The sequence below is a fragment of the Ruditapes philippinarum genome, unplaced genomic scaffold (genome assembly GCF_026571515.1).
Source record: "Ruditapes philippinarum isolate M1 unplaced genomic scaffold, ASM2657151v2 ctg4109_1_1_1_1, whole genome shotgun sequence".
NCBI lineage: Eukaryota > Metazoa > Mollusca > Bivalvia > Venerida > Veneridae > Ruditapes > Ruditapes philippinarum.
The window spans coordinates 183,760-203,289 of NW_026853838.1; the positions used below are offsets into that span (position 1 = coordinate 183,760).

The 19,530-nt window shown below is 32.3% G+C and overlaps 1 protein-coding gene across 5 annotated transcripts in view; it reads right to left on the reverse strand.

Annotated features, from left to right (window-relative positions):
- Positions 1-1,127: 1,127 nt before the first annotated feature.
- The window catches only part of LOC132738136 (sodium-independent sulfate anion transporter-like), a 44,665-nt gene continuing 26,262 nt past the window's right edge, over positions 1,128-19,530 (reverse strand). For 4 of the 5 annotated variants that reach the window (XM_060725590.1, XM_060725588.1, XM_060725591.1 and 1 more), the window contains 14 exons: positions 16,455-16,551; positions 15,531-15,709; positions 14,969-15,041; positions 14,452-14,502; positions 14,150-14,210; positions 12,676-12,872; positions 11,011-11,069; positions 10,192-10,263; positions 9,220-9,279; positions 6,657-6,756; positions 6,168-6,241; positions 5,696-5,761; positions 5,045-5,129; positions 1,128-4,720 (listed from right to left, as the gene is read on the reverse strand). In XM_060725590.1, coding sequence (XP_060581573.1) covers positions 4,536-4,720; positions 5,045-5,129; positions 5,696-5,761; positions 6,168-6,241; positions 6,657-6,756; positions 9,220-9,279; positions 10,192-10,263; positions 11,011-11,069; positions 12,676-12,872; positions 14,150-14,210; positions 14,452-14,502; positions 14,969-15,041; positions 15,531-15,709; positions 16,455-16,551 — 1,359 coding nt within the window. In that variant the 3' untranslated portion in view covers positions 1,128-4,535. The remainder of the gene's footprint in view (positions 4,721-5,044; positions 5,130-5,695; positions 5,762-6,167; positions 6,242-6,656; positions 6,757-9,219; positions 9,280-10,191; positions 10,264-11,010; positions 11,070-12,675; positions 12,873-14,149; positions 14,211-14,451; positions 14,503-14,968; positions 15,042-15,530; positions 15,710-16,454; positions 16,552-19,530) is intronic. The other variant, XM_060725593.1, reaches the window with a different exon arrangement.

Consider the following 19,530-nt stretch of genomic DNA (forward strand, 5'->3'; position numbering starts at 1 on the left):
ATACTTTTCAAGATAATAAGCAGAAACCATTTTGATAATTAAGGCCCCTGTGAATTTGACCTTTGACCTTGTGATCCTAAAATCAATAGGGTTCATCTACTAGTTATGACCAATCAATATGTGAAATATGAGAACTTTGTGATGAATACTTTTCATGATAAATCGGCAGAAACAATTCTGACATTTAAGGCCCCTGTGACCTTGACCTTTGACACCAAAATCAATTGGGTTTATCTTCTAGTTATGACCAATCGCTATGTGAAATATGAAGACTTTGTGATATATAGTTTTCAAGATAATCAGCGGAAACCATGTGGTCTACAGATGGACAGACTGACAGACAGACCAACATTAGCAAAACAATATACCCCCTGTTCTTCGAAGGGGGGCATAAAAATGAATTGTAAAATAACCTAAACTATTAGTCTTAATACATGAAATACAAGTTAATCTTAAGAATAAGGTTGTGACAGATTTTGTAAATGAAAATGTGATACAATTGTAAAGTTGCCATGTAAACTGATATTAAAACTAATTAAACCTGATACATACATTTGAAATTATTTGTACCTTTTTTATCTGTTAAAAAAAGAGAATGCGGAAGTAATATAGCGATTTTGAATATAACCAATGTACCGTTGAGGCTTAAGGCTTATACCCTATGAAATTTGCATAGAGGTAAATTAAGTAATCTGTGCATCAAAGCTTATAAATAGATAGAAAACATACTTTTATATCTCTGTAGATCTCAAAGCAAAATGTTTATCATGTTCTGTACTAAAATATGTGGACTAATATCAGATCCTGTTAAGTCTATCATTTAATCAACATGCACTTTGAAATAATTTATCAACATTTAATTGTCATTTTCTATAGCAAGCTGAATGTAAGACTGGTTTTAAGGTCATAATGCAAGTAACCCTATAAATAGCATCTATAACTTACTTCCAATGACAGAACATATTCTTTTCATTCACACACAATTACCTAAGGTGGATGATAAAATTATTTGTGATAAAAACCAAATAAAAGCATACTGTGTACGGTTGAAGACGAGCATTGTGCTGACTGTCAAAAACAATTTAAACGTAAGCAATCTGCACCATAAACAAAAAATAATAACTCTGTTAAATACTAAAATAGTTTTATTTCAGTATAAGTTAATGCATATATTACATCAAAATATCAATTTGTCTGCATAATCACAAATATATGTATATACGTACATATTATAAACATAACTATAAAAATAAAATCTTCACTTTGTTTTTCATTAGTTGTGAAATTAAAACATAACACAATCACATTTGATCAAATGAGCCACGTCACGATAAAACCAACATAATGCGTTTGTGACCAGCATGGATCCAGACCAGCCTGCGCATCCGGGCAGTCTGATCAGGATCCATGCTGTTCGCTTAACAACTCTATTACAAGTAGAGAAACTGATAGCGAACAGCATGGATTCTGGTCAGACTGCGGGGATGCCCAGGCTGGTCTGGATCCATGCTGGTCGCAAACCCACTATGTTGGTTTTGTCGTGACGCGGCTCAAATTATAGTTAGGATATATTTTTGATCATTGTGTGTACCAATTGAATTTTTACAACAACACCTGACAACAGTCACTCGATCCTATAAATATCACAGTTCAATTTACAAACATTTCTGACAACATAAACCTTACAACATGGTGTACAAAAAGAGACATATTTCTAAAGAAAAAAAATAAATATAATATACTTTGGTGTATGGTGTACAATAAAAGGGTTTTAAAATTTCATATATTCAATCTAAAAATATTCTCGAAAGAATTTCTTCCATTCGTTGAGTTTAAAGTCATTTTTAAACAATTGAAGCTATATTGCAACTTTTTATGGGATAGTCATACTAATTTGTCCCATAGAAATCTACTGACACCTTTTATTAAGCAGTCTATAAATAATTTGGTGTAAAATGTATAACATATACATCACACAGAATATAACTTACATTTCTATATACAAAACAAATAACCTTTGGTTTCATAAATCTACATAAATTACAATCAAATCAGTCTCAAGGACCTGCATTGAAAAAAAACACTATGTCGATTAACATAACAGAAGAAGAAATATTTTGGCAATCAGTTGGCTGTGACTAGGGACTGTTATTTTTTGTAACCATTTTACTTGAACACTACATTGCATTAATGCAAATTCTGTACGGAGATAACTTAGTGATAATTTCAGCTGAAGCTATTCTAAGGTCATGACATGGATAAAGAAGTTAGTCACTTTTTTTTTTTATTTTCACAATTGTTCGTTTAAAATTACTTCTTTTTATATAAAATACCTGTTTGAATGTACATTAAGATTACTCACAAGTCTCTAAACACTAACAGGGACATTGACAGGTTTGTGATGGCATGATGGTAGAGAAGCCTGTACATCAATAGTCAAACCATGCTCTGCAGTCAGAACAGGCCCTGATCTAGTTTCTCCACATTGATATTGTATTGTTTAAAACTTTGGAATATCTATACCTCTTCTTAGTTCCTACTAATACTAAACTACAAAAACCAAAAGGAGGACAATACTAGTATATAAATTCAGCAGGGAAAGAGGTTAAATGATACAAACGTTCTGAACATTTTTTTTATATCTATTCATGATTCGGGTCAAATTCTAAATAACTAAAATTCAGTTGGCATTTCCTTGGATGATAGCGGGAATTTCCTTGGATGATAGCGTAATATGTATACTACAAGCAGTAAGAAAAATTATGTTCAAATCTGCTTTTAAAACACAATTTTTTAAATGACTTTTTAAAAATCAATAATCCAATAATGGTAAAAAACAATTTGAGTGCAAAATTAAAACCTTAGAACAACATTTTCAACCTATGTTTCACCATTAACACTAACTTTCTGTGGCATATGTAAACAAGATATATTTTAAGTAGGACCAAACATAAAACCCCCTGTGTTTTCTATATTCTAGGCACTGTTTCTATCAATATGTCACACAGTTGAATAATTACATCAAAACATAATGATCCCCTCCCTCTTTTTCTTTACCTTTAGGTGGCTGCTGGCAGTAACTGACCATGTGACTAGTTCAGACCAAACCATGTGACTAGTTCAGACCAAGATCAGCTGGCATGTCTGTGTCATAAGATCATGGTGTTCAATTTTTGCTATTCTGTCTGTACATATTTTGAAATTTTCGCAAAAAATAATAAATGAACTGGTCCATTTAAAATATTTAATGAGGTGCAGGTAAAATGACTATTAAAATTATTAATTTTCCAACTAATTGGCACCACCTTTATTCAAATATTCTACATGTACTTGATCATTCAACTGCAGTTTCTTTCACATAAACCAATCCAAAATATCTTAAAATAGGACTCTAGAAATGAAGTACCTGCCTCCACTCAGAACAGACATACATATTTACATTATTTATAGATCTCTATATAAATAAATATTACAGTACTATCTGCACTTAATTCTTAAAACTTATTCCTTGACATAAGTGTGTTTAAATTGATTTTAAATTACAAAATAAAAGAATACTCTTAATCATGTAATGTAAGTAGGTAACACATTAATTTTATACTAAATTAAACAACAGAAAAAAGAAAATATAGCAATTTACTATAATTAATCAAAATAGAATTATCATATTTAATGAAAACATACTTGAAAAATATTGCAAACAAAAAATCTGAAAATTTCTAATAACCAAAAATTTATTTGCAATGGTTTTATAGTATGTAATCTAGCGAAAGATTTACAATGTAGATAAAAACCCCAAGCTTTTGTTTAAAAGTCTAGTGAAATTATCATTTGGTAGAACATGACGGAGTACATTAGTTTTGGTCAACCAATAATCCAACTTATCTTTAACATAAAACAAACATAAACAGGCACTATTTAATCTACCAATACCAATGGAAAAAAACACCCAAAAATTGAGATCTATCACAATTTAAGATGTCCCATAATTCTTCTAGTTAGGTCATTTGTGAAATCTCTAAAACCCTGTTTAAAAAACAATACCACTGAATGTCTATTAACATGTAGTCTGCTAGCAGCAATAGATTAAACCCTAGTGACCAGTGCAGACCATAATCAGCCACAGTCTGCACATCTCAGCTGCCTGATCATGGTCTGCACTTTTCAGCAAATACTTATTTTGAAATTTCCCCTAAAAATAATGAATGGTCTCGTTCAAAATTAAAAGATGGATAAGTCCATCTAAGGTATTTAGTTTGGCAAGGATTAATTGTGAACGATAGTGCATATAATACAAAAATAGAGACACAGATCTACCTGTACATCCATGCTGTATGGTCACACTCTATTATGGGACCTATGCCCTCCTTTTACAGTTATTCACTATATAATCATAAACTGACAGTTGACAGTTCTTAACTCAAAAGTGGACAATACAAAAATCTAACAGGGTAAAGATGTAAAGTCAGGTATAAGCCATTTTAACAATGATTGTTCAACATTAACAATGTTTCAACATTAACAATGTTTCTCTTCTACAAACGTACACCGTCCTCACTGTCACTATCACTGTCTCCCTCATTTGGTCCCTTGGAATACCCATAATTCACTTCAGGTACGTTAGGAATAGGTGTGCCATTTATTGCGTTTGCCTGGAACTTGCCGTTGGTTACAGTAATAGACTCAATCTCATCATCCATCTCTCCTGCCTTCTCTTTCTCTGATAAACAAATAATTAAATTCTATGAAGATAGAGCTTTTCTTTTGAGCTTCTAAAGCTAAAGTTTAATACTATCCATTAATATTTCCAAATGTTCAAATTTTAAACATTACTGTGAATACTATTCAAAGATGTAGAGAAAAATGTGTCTGCTATTAGTGTAAGTAAACCAGACTTAAACCATAATACAGAAAACATTACTGTAAATACAATCATAGAGTTAGTGAAAATTGTTTCTGCTACTATTGTTAGTAAATCAGAAAAAACACTTCTATCTAGTGTGTTACATACATGTAACTCTAAATAAAACATTTTAGTTCAAACCTTTTATTCTCCTGATGGAATCTGCCACACTATCTCCATATATAACAACAACATTTGCATGATCTAACTCTTTCTTGATCTCAGGCTAAAAAAACAACAAACAAATTGTTTACTTTGAGGAATAATACCATTATGTAACATAATTATTCTGAAAACAAATTAAAAAATCTTAATTTCCCAATTTTACAATGCTGCAAATATAAAATAAAAGTTTTGTGCTAGACTTGGCTTGATTAAGTATGTTAGACTCAGTTCAATTGAGTATTTTTGACTTGGTTTGATTAAGTGTCACACTCTGTTCAATTAAGTCTGGTAGACTTGGTCTGATTAAGTCTGTTAAACTCAGTTAAACCTGATTTCATTAAGTTAGTTAGTTTCTGTCCAATTAAGGTTGTAAAACTCATTTTCCATTAAGTCTGCTAGTCTAATTTTTATTAAGTCTTCAAGATTTGTTTGAGTCTGTTAGACTCGATTTTGAAAAACAATAAAAAGTGCAAAATATGTCCTACACCTCTAGCATTTTATCTCACTCAATACATGACTGTAAAATGTGATAAACAACTAACAAATCTATTGTACTTTATGCATTCTTTTTTTACAATAAATATCCCCAAGTGTTTATCAAAGAAAAAATTCCTATAAAATACATACATGCACACTAGCCATTGAAAAATGTACACCCTTCTTTTTGAAATCTGCAATCACTTCTATCAAACCCTGAAAAACAATGCAAAGTGTCATATTTCTATACCACAACTATTGTCGGTATGGTCCAAATCCCATCACAAAATATATAGTAAATCTCTGGTTTCACAGAAATAAAATATCCGTAAAATTAGAAATTTAGAAAATTCTATCTTCAAAAATTTACATGTTCAAATGAATGCAATAATTGTTGCTCCTTCATTTTAAAGATTCACATATTTTATGTGACTACTTATTTCATACATTGTCCTAAGGAAAATAATTACAAATTCATTTTAAAAATTCTTCTTATTAAAAATTTTATTTTCATTTATCTGATTATCTTTAACTAAGTATAATGGATATAGCAATAAAGATTTTTGGGATTTCTTTCGGCATTAATATAAATATACCCATAGAAAACTCCTCAAATACTCACCATGATAGTGGTGTAGTCCAAACCTGAAGCAAGGTGGTTACAGTCCAATATAACTGATCTTGGCTTTTCATCCTCTGTAACAGAAAAGTTGTATTGTGTGAGCATATTGCAACTTTGATTTAAATTAATCATAGCTCTACCAACAAGCTTACCTTTATTCCCTGTGTAACGGATATGTCCTGCTTTAATTTTGGAGCTATTTTTGTTTTTTTGTATTTGATAAAGACAATCTAATATTAAAGCGACTCCATTGAGGTTTTTTGACATGATGGGACTGAAATAATTTTTCCAGATAAAAGTACCATTTGATGTAGGTTTAGACTAAAATAGATGACTTTCATTGTGAATTTCTTATTGTCATCAATTCAAAAAGTTTCAAAATGAAATAAATAACATTATCTTATGAGTTTCAATTTGACTATGTACTAATTTAATAAGTTATGTATACAATGCTACGGATTTTTAATAAATATAACAAGAATTCAATACCTGAATACATGTGTTTAAGTATTCTTGTCTGAAGATATTCTACTGAGGGGAATCTGATTGCCTGGTTGAATGTGACTACAACATAATCCAAATAATCCACCTATAAAACACATATACTTATATTTAATTTATAAAGCATTTACAACATATTAAACGTGTATATGTATGTATACTAATATAAATACATGAGTATACAGTGGTATAATACAAAGTAGGTATAATCAATATACATGTACATGTAATATTAAAATACACTAGTAAATTGTAAACCAGGTAAAGGGGCAGATAACTGTGCCTCTCCAAAATTTCATGTTTACATATGAGCCACGTCATGACAAAACCAACGTAATGCGTTTGCGACCAGAATGGATCCAGACCAGCCTGCGCATCCATGCAGTCTGATCAGGATCCATGCTGTTCGCTTACTAACTCTATTACAAGTACAGAAACTGATAGCGAACAGCATGGATCCTGATCAGACTGCGCAGATGCGCAGGCTGGTCTTGATCCATGCTGGTCGCAAATGCACTATGTTGGTTTTGTCGTGACGCCGCTCATATAATTTTAATTTGCTATAAAATTGTTAATACTTAATTGCAATAAAAGTTTAAATTGAATTGCATAAGAACACTGATTGTGTCGATAGAGATTTAACTGTTTTTTTTGTTAAATCATTGTATTTGTTATATATTATGGTGACAGTGATTTAACAATTCTTTGAAAATCACTGAATCAGATCTAAAGACAGTGATTTAACAGTTACATATGCATTAGGTCTGTCAATCTAATGAGAAGTGTTATTATGCAATCTTTCAAATTTACAGTTTTAGGTGCATGTAAATTTTTGCCTCATTAATGTAATATTTACACAATCTGATGTGATTTATTAGAAAAACACACACTTAAAATATTGTTTCAGCAGGCACAGTTTATGGTATCAGAATTAAAACAGATTCCACAAAAGATTTAACTTCAAAAACACTAAAACAGTATATTAATGTACGTCTTTGAAATTTGGGATTGTAAGTTTTTAGGCATCAGGGATTTTGATAGTAAAATACTTAATTACAATACACCAAGAAACAAATAATGTATTTATATCATAAGTCAGTAAAGAAGTTACCCATAAAAATGGCAAACAATTGTAAATTAAATTCTTAGCAACTATAAATTAATATAGTCTAGGACCAAAACTTCAGCTAAATCTACAAACATAAATCTTATAAACTGTCAAAACTCCTACTTCAAATTAAAATAATCAAAGTTAAAAAACATCTTTTTATAATTTCCTTTAAAACCAGAAATTGGTCCCCCACCGTATGTAATAACCCTAAACTTGCTGGAATAAAGTGATTTAAGTCTTGCACATCTGTAAATTCTGGCTAAAGACTCATTCAATCAGGGATGTTATAGTTCCAATCCTTAAAGATTGTTCAGCACAACATTATTGTTGTGCCTGTGGTACTTTAGTTCTTTCTGTTTGGCTATTTTCTAGTTCGGTGATTCCAGTATTCCTTACTTGAATATTGTTTATTCACCCCTCAGACATGTGGTCTGCTTTTTAAATTTGTCTTTTGACAGCTTATCTGTGATATGCAGGCTTCAAAACCTCTGATCCCCTTTCAAAATTTCATTTTTTAGTTTTACCCATTGTTTTCTTGTTTAGGGCACACTTGCATTCTTTTACTTGGGGACCATACACCAATTTTTCATGGAAAGGGACTGCTGTGTTACATTGAAGGTTCCATGTTAACCGCCGTATGAACAAATCTGGGGATGTTTTTAAATTCAAAATTTCACTATTTCATACTGAATGTTGAATTCTGCTTAAGCCAGTGCTAAGAGGCATGAGCGGTAATTTGCACTTTCCATTACCGTTCATGCACAACTCAATCAAAATGAGCCTGCAACATTTCTGTTTTGTCATTTTGTGTGTTCTTTATTACTCTCTTTACTGTAAAATGGTAACTAAATTATATGTATTTTGCTTTTAAAATCCCTTAAACTTTAAATGGACTGTTCCAAAATTAAAGTTGGGCAAATCCATGATATAAAAGCATTAGGTTTTCTTTTATGATATAACAGGAGCTGTCAGGGGAGACAACACATTCAATATTTGTGAACTTGATGATAATGAATAACAAAGGTAAAAGTCAAATATAATAAAGAAAGATATGTGACAGACATTAACGTAACATTCCTGCAAACAGATGGATGCTGACATTGATGCCCATCGTTAGATGAATAAAATAGCTTATATACTTTTTATATGTCAAGCTAAAAACTTAAAAAGTAATGGCAAAAAAAAAGCCAGAAGTAGACAAATTTTCTTCCTCACATGCATGTATTTCCCATTAAATAATTTATCAAACACTAAAAAATTCTAAAGTGAGTTTGAAACAAAACATGCAGGTACAAAAAACTTAATATTTAACATAATTAACTAAGTAAGAAGTGCACATAAATAAGTATAAACAGTAAAGATCACATATTTCATGTTAGTCTAATGAGAAATAAATATGTATATGTTAGTCTAAAGGTTCATCATCAACCACAGATATACCTGTACATTTCTATTGAGTAGACCTGGTTGATCTCTTTTATCACTGAAGTATTTCCTGAACTAATCAAATACAGTAATAATAAATAATAAATAAAATCTATTCATAAACCTTAAAAATACCAACATTATATGAGCCGCGTCACGACAAAACCAACATAGTGCATTTGCGACCAGCATGGATCCAGACCAGCCTGCGCATCCGCACAGTCTGATCAGGATCCATGATATTAGCTATCAGTTTCTATACTTGTAATAGAGTTGGTTGGCGAACAGCATGGATCCTGATCAGACTGCGCGGATGCGCATGCTGGTCTGGATAAATGCTGGTCGCAAACACATTCTGTTGGTTTTGTCGTGATGCGGCTCATACTATTAATATAAATATCTCATCCTAAAATGAAGATAGAACTGATAATGATATCTATCTGGGATTGTTGGTGCAAGTACCTCTAAGTTTTAGACCATGCAACATTTGGAAGTCAAGATAAAATAGTCAGTATAATGCATTAAATAAATTCCATTAAAGGGACACAACTCTATCTTGATTTCTTTCTAGATTTAGAGGAGTTACTTCCCTTCTATATTTGATTTCCCATTACACCAGAAAATTAAATACCTCTTTTTAGCTAAACTTTGTGCATATATTTAAGATTGAGTAAACAAAAAGAATGTCAAAGTGGTGTCAATATGGACCTAGTTGTTTAATTAACTACACCAAACAGGAAATCAAAATTATAAAACTGCAAAACATATAATACATGTATATTATACATCAGCACTAGAGTAATAATTATTGTTTTCTATGATGGACTGATTCTTAAACCAACGCAATTTGTCAATATATGTTTTCCTTAAAGTTTCCTTTACTTTCTTAAACTGTATGGATTTCTATACACAGAAAATGTTTAAGGTCACACAGGTCATCAACAAGATGGGTCCAACAAGATACACATTATTATAAAATGTACTTACTGTAATTTTTGGTCTGGCAACAGGATAAAGCAGTAATAGAAGTTGTACACCTATTCCAATCAGAATTCCATACTGTAATAAAATTGAAGAAGAATAATTGAGCCATGTCACAACAAAACCAACATAATGGGTTTGCGACCAGCATGGATCCAGACCAGCCTGCGCATCCGCGCAGTCTGATCAGGATCCATGCTGTTCGCTATCAGTTTCTCTACTTGTAATAGGGTAAGTAAGCGAACAGCATGGATCCTGATCAGACTGCGCGGATGCGCAGGCTGGTCTGGATCCATGCTGGTCGCAAACCCATTATGTTGGTTTTGTTGTGACGCAGCTCAATTATGTAGTGAATTTGTTATATGGCATAAGTTAGGCTAATTCTTTGACTTTACTTAATTGATTATTAGCTTTTGCATCAGATTAATTTTTTGTTTAATATTTCATTTGAAGCTTTATTTGTGACTTATCTATAAATTAATGGCAAAAGATTATCCATATAAAGTAAACTTAACAAAATTAATGTTCTAGGTACTCCAACTTTAATTTAGTAAATCTCCTAAACTGAAACTTGAAATTGCATGATATCTTGTAAACAATTTTAGTCAAACGATCATTGTCTTTATTGTTAAGGTGTTTTAATAATGAAATCTGGGATGACTTTTAATCAAAGATGGCCACTTAAAACAGGTTTATATCACATGGACAATAGAGTTTTCATGGAATATCAATAGCAAGTCATTTTGTTACATGAAATAAATATGAAATAGATACACGGGAGATGAACTAAGCATGGTTATTTATGTTAAATTGTTATGTAATTACCTCTATTCCTAAACCAAATGATGTCAGGAATGTTATAACCCATGGAATCAATGACATTTCTGAAATATAAAATAACATACAGTTATGTCTCATATAACTTTAAATAATGATACACATAAATACATATGAAAATAACTGAAAAATGCTTAAAAAAGTTTTTATATATAAACTTTCTTTTAGTAAATGTATGAATACTTGGATAAATGAAAACAGAAGAAACAACATACACATTACAAAACTCTAAATCAGTAAAATAATCCCTCATGAATATTTCAATGCAAATATAATTATACAACAAATACAATCAAATCAATGTAAAGCAAAGATGACAGCTGGCCAAAATTATATAATAAATAAAAGTTACAGCAGAAAAATATCATTGGGCAGTAGTAAAAATAACCATTTCATTTAGAAAATTATGTACAATTTTCTTCATTTCACATTAATTAAGTAACAAAAACTATAGTTATAAATCTTTTTTTAACCCTTTTCCTGCTAAATATTTAAAACAGACATATCCATCTTTAAGGCATGACAAAACCAGTCATCATTTTAAGGGAATTTTTCAATAGCAGACCCTGATCAGATAACATGGATGTGCTAGCTGATCTTGCCCTGCACTGGTGGCATGGATAGAACCTGTTGCCACCAGCAACCCCTTAAAGTACATTTCAAATAAACCCCTCAGTAAAGGTGAAAATATGTACCAAATATGCTAATATCAACATAAAATAAACCAAAAACTCAACAGGTTATTATAAAATATGATATACCATATTTCTCCCTCCGATCTAATATATGGAAGTATTTTATAAACTGTAAACTATAATATCAAAATCAAACTTTGATGAAATTATAAACATGAACATGTATATACATTTATATATGAACAAATAAAAAGAAATATTACACCATTACCACAATAAGAAATGTACACTTTAGCAACTGATAAAATGTAATGATTTGAACATTTTATATTTTTTCTGAGTATTAATTATAGTTAGAATAATTCAAACTAATATAGTATCATTTATATTTGGTTACATGTACACTTTATTTCTATAGTAAGGGCAAATGATAAATATAATTGGTGTGATAAAACAAGGTCTTCGTCTGAATATGGTTCAAATAAAAAAAAAACTTAATATGTTGAAAAATCACAATTTAAACTCTATTTTTCCACCCCATCACTTTATTTAATGTTTTGTTTCATATTTTAGTAAGTGTGAAATAGCAAGAAAGCTGAATGAGAAGAACTGTAATATGAAAACTGTTATAAACTACAAAAAGAATAACTTAGCACAAGTACATGTTTATTACATGATTTTTATATAATTATCTTATTTTCAATTCTTGATATCTATTGTAAACAAAAATGATTTTGATATAAAAATATTGAAATTTAGTAGTCAATTGTATTGTTTGTGCCCAGCCTGTAAAAAATGTTCCAGCTTGCTTGGCTGTATAAAAGAGGCACAAACAAGTCAGTAAAAAAAGTCAGTAAAAAAAACTAAGATGGGAGTTTGAAAGCACAAGCATCACTTGGTCATCTCAGTTGTGCTCATATTTGTATCCAATAAACTTCAACAATAAGTTAAGCTAATGATGTCTTCCACACCTACAGATTATTGATAATCTAATTAAAAATCATGTCATAAATCTTACTCTGAATATTCCAGAACTTTGGGAGGATTTCGTAATCTACCATCTGTATAACAGCTGATATAATGACGGCTGACAGGGCCGACTTCGGTATGAACTTAAAGAGCGGGGTGAGGAAAGCCAACGATAACAGGATCACACCTCCAGTGAACACACCAGACATAGGAGTTCTTACACCACTTTGTGAATTGACAGCAGTTCTAGAAAATACAGACATATTATGCAATATTATTATTATGATATTTCTATTTCTAAATTGTAATCAATGCATTAACCCATTACTTCATATACACGCCTTTTAACGCCTTTTTCACCCCCCCCCCCTTTTTGTTGTCTCAAATGATGAAAAAATGCCTTATTTAGGCCCCAAACACTTGTTTTTGTTTGAGAAATGTTGTTTAAAAAAATTGACCTCTTTTTCGGCGCGGCCCCCCAACCAAAAGATACATCAGGGGGTTGCCAGAAGGGGGATGTGCCCCCTTCTGTTTTGGGGGGTTTGAAGGGGGGCGGAGTCCCCCTCATCGCCAAGAAAATTTTGGACTTGTGAGAGGCTGTAAATGACCCCAGATTGATCATAAGGTAACGTGTAACCAACGCTGAAAAGCATTTGACTCTATCTCAATCCATTGATAAGTTGCAGCACTTTGAAATCAATTTTGATGGAAAAAATCAACGCAAAATAGTGATTTTTGGCAATTTTGAGATGTCCCCTCGTTGCCATGGTAACAGAAAATTTAAGTCTGAGCATGTTGTTGCAAGGACAATGGTCCAGTCAACATTTGTGCCAAGTTTGATTAGTGTTGAAGCAGTTTTTATAGTATTATAGCAATTTGAACTTGTAACGGGAGACTTTTCAATGAAAACAGCCATTTTTCACAAAATGCTCATGAAGCAATGGGTTAAAGTAATTTTGTGATTAAGGTAGAATCAAACAACTTGACTTTGACATTAACATTCAATATTCAAATTCAATAAGCTTAAGACAGGAATCATATACTGACAACATCAAATGTTCTTATATAAAATATTGCCATCTCCACAATGTGCTTGACTATTCGAGTCTTCAATAGTGAAACAAGAGTCTGGAAAATGAGTTATTATACCAAAGACACTGGTGGCCAAGTGGTTAATGCGCCTGACTAGTAATCCAAGAATTGATAGCCACATGGGTTCAAACCCTGTCAGGGCAAGCCATTGTTTCCATGAGCAAGAATCTACCTACTCATTGCATAAGTACTGGTTGGTTCAATGAATGGATTCAAGAGTTTTTCAATATGTTTATAGCTTCCAACACCATTAAACTAAAATAACTTTGTTTTACTACTAACTTAAGCCATAGGTGAAGTTTCAAGAGCCTGTACTCGGTGGTTAAAGAGATATTAGTTATAGGTTAACTTTAACCATGTGTTATGCCTACATGTGGGTAATGTCGCCCCACTATAGAACACACCTGCTTAAAGCTGTAATAATTTCTTACCTTGAAAAGCTGCCTGTCACTGGATATGCAGACACAAAGGAACTTGCAACGTTTGCAACACCTTTATAAAAAAAATGAAAATATTGCTATCAGGTTAGTAAGTTTGTCAATAAATTGTGAACTCACTAATTTAAGTAAGTTTTTCTAACCAAATGGAATTTTATGAAAAAGTTGTCAAACTAATAAAACATTAATAAGAATCAAAAACAATATAATTTAAAATAAATACATAAAGAAATTATCTATCCAAATAGAAAATTTATTAAAGAAAATTTTGCACAAGTAACAAAAATAATAGTTACCAATGGCCAGAAGTTCTTGATTTGGATCAATACGGTAGTTATTCTGACGTGCTAAAATACAAAACAAGAAACAATTAAAAATAACTGTATACAATTTAATGACAAATCCTTATTCATTATTAATTATGGTATTAACTATCTAGTGAATTTAAAGTAATTCAATAAACAGCTGACTACAAAACTACATTCTCTAAGATATATATGTATTTCCTAACCTTGAACCTGCTGATTTTCTTAAATGGACTAGTCCAGGTTCAATTTTCAGAACTGTCCATTATCAATTTAAAGTGAAATCAAGATGAAAATTTGAAATTGATTAGCCTTGAATAAAGCCTTGTATTCAGGCTGGCCTGGCCTAAACTGGTAGCAAAGGCTCATCATTTTAGTTCCAGCACAGTAAGAGGTTTAAAAACAGATGAAATTTTATCTGACTTTTATAACTTCATAAACATTGGTTTAGATATTGTGACAAAGTGTCAATCAGCACTAAATATACAAAATGTTTTGATATACCTACCAAAAGCTTTTCCAATAGCAATGGACTCTACTAAACCAAGGATTGGAACAATAAACAGACCTGTACCAATATCCTGTAATCAATGACAAGACATCTTAAAATTAACAAACTAAAATGTTTTACATATTTTTTAAGCTCAAAACAAGTTAAATACTGGTTACATTAATAACTAAATGAAGATTATCCTTGAAAACAAGCATTATTTCTCCCTTCTTTGACAATATCTTTAATGTAATTTGAAATTATCCATGATATAATGGCCATTGTTGTCTTTCAGAATAGGTCATATGAGAACTTTCAAGCTTTTCTTGTGGAGAAAAACCTCAGGTGTCCTTCTGTGCATTATTTCAGGCACACACAGGCACTTGTGTAGAACCACCAACAATCTGTTAGCTAGTTGAATAACTTTGAACTTTTAATAAATCTGAAGAGGCTTGCGTTACTCAAACCTACAACAGTGATAGACAAGTCATTCGATGTCAACGTCCTTTAACTAAAGGTCACAGACACCGCCATGTAATGGCCATAAAATTCAAGAAATGTATAATGTACAAAAACGAACACTTATTATATCTCCCCCTCCAATTGTTGAATTTCCATTCTGTACACTGAAAGATGGGAACTTAAAGGGAGGTAAGCCAGGTTTGACATAACCAGTTGTGGTTATCTCTGAAGTGTAGCCATAATAGTGCAGTATCGCCACAACACCAGCTGATGTTATCACAACTATAGCATTTGCTCCTGTAATATATATATATATATATATATTAATATTCAAATGTGAAAAAAAAAAAAATCTAAAAAAAAATAATCTGACTTAACTGAAAATTCCATATAAAGACATTTTTCATGATATTTATACATGCTAGTATAGTATGTCAACTGCTCTTTGCAATCTTAAAATATTCATACAGAGGTATTGAGATATACATGTATATATAAATATATATGAGACGCGTCACAACAAAACCAACATAGTGCGTTTGCGTCCAGCATGGATCCAGACCAGCCTGCACATCCGCACAGTCTGATCAGGATCCATGCTGTTCGCTATCAGTTTCTCTATTTGTAATAGGGTTGGTAAGTGAACAGCATAGATCCTGATCAGACAGCGTGGATGCGCAGGCTGGTCTGGATCCATGCTGGTCGCAAATGCATTATGTTGGTTTTGTCGTGACGCAGCTCATATATTGTCAGTTTACTAATTCATTGCAGCACTTAAGTGCAAAATGATATGAAAAACATTAAGTTTTGGCAATTTTGCATTTGATCCCTTGTATCATGATTCTAATAATACAACATAAGCTACATTTATATCATTTTGAAAATCCTGAACACAGGTCTACAAATTTTAAAATTTCAGTATATTTTTTCAAGCATGAAATATCAAATTCATATTCACTGAAAAACTACTGAAAAAGTTCAGATATTCATACATGTACTTTAAGCTATTTATTTACAGATAATATAAAAGGTAGATACTGACCTATACCAACAAGCCAGACAATTTTTCTGATTATCTTCTGACATAAAGTTAATGGTACATTGTGTGGATTAGGCTTCCACTTCTTCTTTCTCATTTGCTGTGAAAATTTAAAACAAGAGGGCCATGATGGCCCTGGATCGCTCACCTGACACAACCGCATCCAAGCAATGTCTTAAACAAGCGTCATGACCAAGTTTGATGCGACTGAGTCAAACATGTGACCTATAGTGTGTTATAAAGATTTTTCCATATTTGGGCAATGTGACCTAATTTTTGACTGGACACAACCCATATTCAAACTTGACCTAGAAATCATCAAAACAACCTTCCTGACCAATTTCCAGGAAATTTGGATCAAAACTGCAGCCACTAGAGTGTTAAAAAAATTTCTATTTTTAGCTCCTGTGACCTAGTTTTTGACCGGACATGACCAATCTTAGCACTTGACCCAGAAAACATCAAAACAACATTCTTGACAAATTTCCAGAATATTTGAATCAAAACTGCAGCCACTAGAGTGTAAACAAGCTTTTTCTATTTTTAACTCCTGTGACCTAGTTTTTGACCTGAAGATGACTCATCTTCGAACTTGACCTAGAAATCATCAAAACAACCTTCCTGACAAATTTACAGAATATTTGAATCAATACTGCAGCCACTAGAGTGTTAACAAGCTTTTTCTATGTTTAGCTCCTGTGACCTAGTTTTTGACCGGAGATAACCCATCTTCGAACTTGACCTAGAAATCATCAAAACAAAATTCCTGACAAATTTCAAGAATATTTGGATGAAAACTGCAGCCCCTAATGTGTTAACAAGCTTTTCTATTTTTAGCTCCTGTGACCTAGTTTTTGACCTGAGATGACCCATCCTCGAACTTGACCTAGAAATCATCAAAACAACCTTTCTGACAAATTTCCAGAATGTTTGGATGAAAACTGCAACCATTAGAGTGTTAACAAGCTTTTTCTATTTTTAGCTCCTGTGACCTAGTTTTTGACCAGACATGACCCATCTTCGAACTTGACCTAGAAATCATTAAAACAACCTTCCTGACAAATTTCCAGAATATTTTAATCAAAACTGCAGCCACTAGATTGTTAACAAGCTTTTTCTATTTTTAGCTCCTGTGACCTAGTTTTTGACCCGAGATAGCCCATCTTCGAACTTGACCTGAAAATCATCAAAACAACCTTCCTGACAAATTTCAAAAATATTTGAATGAAAACTGCAGCCCCTAGAGTGTTAACAAGCTTTTTCTATTTTTAGCACCTGTGACCTAGTTTTTTACCGGATATGACCCGTCTTCGAACTTGATTTAGATATCATCAAAACAACATTCTTGACAAATTTCCAGAATATTTAGATAAAAACTGCAGCCACTAGAGTGTTAACAAGCTTTTTTCTATTTTTAGCTCCTGTGACCTAGTTTTTGACCGGACATGACCCATCTTCCAACTTGACCTAGATATCATCAAAACAACCTTCCTGACAAATTTCCAGAATATTTGGATGAAAACTGCAGCCACTAGAGTGTTAACAAACTTTTTCTATTTTTAGCTCCTGTGACCTAGTTTTTGACCGGAGATGACCCATCTTCGAACTTGACCTAGATATCATCAAAACAACCTTCCTGACACATTTCCAAAATATTTGGATCAAAACTGCAGCCACTAGAGTGTTAACAAGCTTTTTCTATTTTTAGCTCCTATGACCTAGTTTTTGACCGGAGATGACCCATCTTCGAACTTGACCTAGATATCATCAAAACAACCTTCCTGACAAATTTCCAAAATATTTGGATGAAAACTGCAGCCACTAGAGTGTTAACAAGCTTTTTCTATTTTTAGCTCCTGTGACCTAGTTTTTGACCGGAGATGACCCATCTTCGAACTTGACTTAGAAACCATCAAAACAACCTTCCTGACAAATTTCCAGAATATTTGTATGAAAACTGCAGCCTATAGAGTGTTAACAAGCTTTTTCTATTTTTAGCTCCTGTGACCTAGTTTTTGACCGGAGATGACCCATCTTCGAACTTGACCTAGATATCATCAAAACAACCTTCCTGACAAATTTCCAAAATATTTGGATGAAAACTGCAGCCACTAGAGTGTTAACAAGCTTTTTCTATTTTTAGCTCCTGTGACCTAGTTTTTGACCGGAGATGACCCATCTTCGAACTTGACCTAGATATCATTAAAACAACCTTCCTGACAAATTTCCAGAATATTTGGATGAAAACTGCAGCCTCTAGAGTGTTAACAAGGTTTTTCTATTTTTAGCTCCTGTGACCTAGTTTTTGACCCGAGATAACCCATCTTCGAACTCGACCTGTATTTCATTGAGATAAACATTCTGACAAAGTTTGATGATGATCCAATCAAAACTGTGACTGCTAGACTGTTAACAACCCAATTATTAGAGTGTTAACAAGCTTTTTCTATTTTTAGCTCCTGTGACCTAGTTTTTGACCGGAGATGACCCATCTTCGAACTTGACCTAGATATCATTAAAACAACCTTCCTGACAAATTTCCAGAATGTTTGGATGAAAACTGCAGCCTCTAGAGTGTTAACAAGGTTTTTCTATTTTTAGCTCCTGTGACCTAGTTTTTGACCCGAGATAACCCATCTTCGAACTCGACCTGTATTTCATTGAGATAAACATTCTGACAAAGTTTGATGATGATCCAATCAAAACTGTGACTGCTAGACTGTTAACAACCCAATTGTTGACGACGCACGACGCACGACGCACGACGCACGACGACGGACGCCGGACATAGCCCCATCACTATACCTCACCTTGACCACTTCGTGGTCAGGTGAGCTAAAAATAAATAAAAAAAATTATTATTTATAACTACATGATTCCTACAGTTTCTTTTTTTTTTTTAACAAAAAAACAACAAATTTCAAGAATGTTTCAACAACTGTACAGCTTCCAACACAATTGAACTAAAACAAATTTGAATAAACTAAACAATTTTTTTTCAAAGCCTACAACTACTACAATAGAATTTGAAGAAATCTTTTATATTATAATTCCTTTTGAATGCTAGCAACAAAGATCC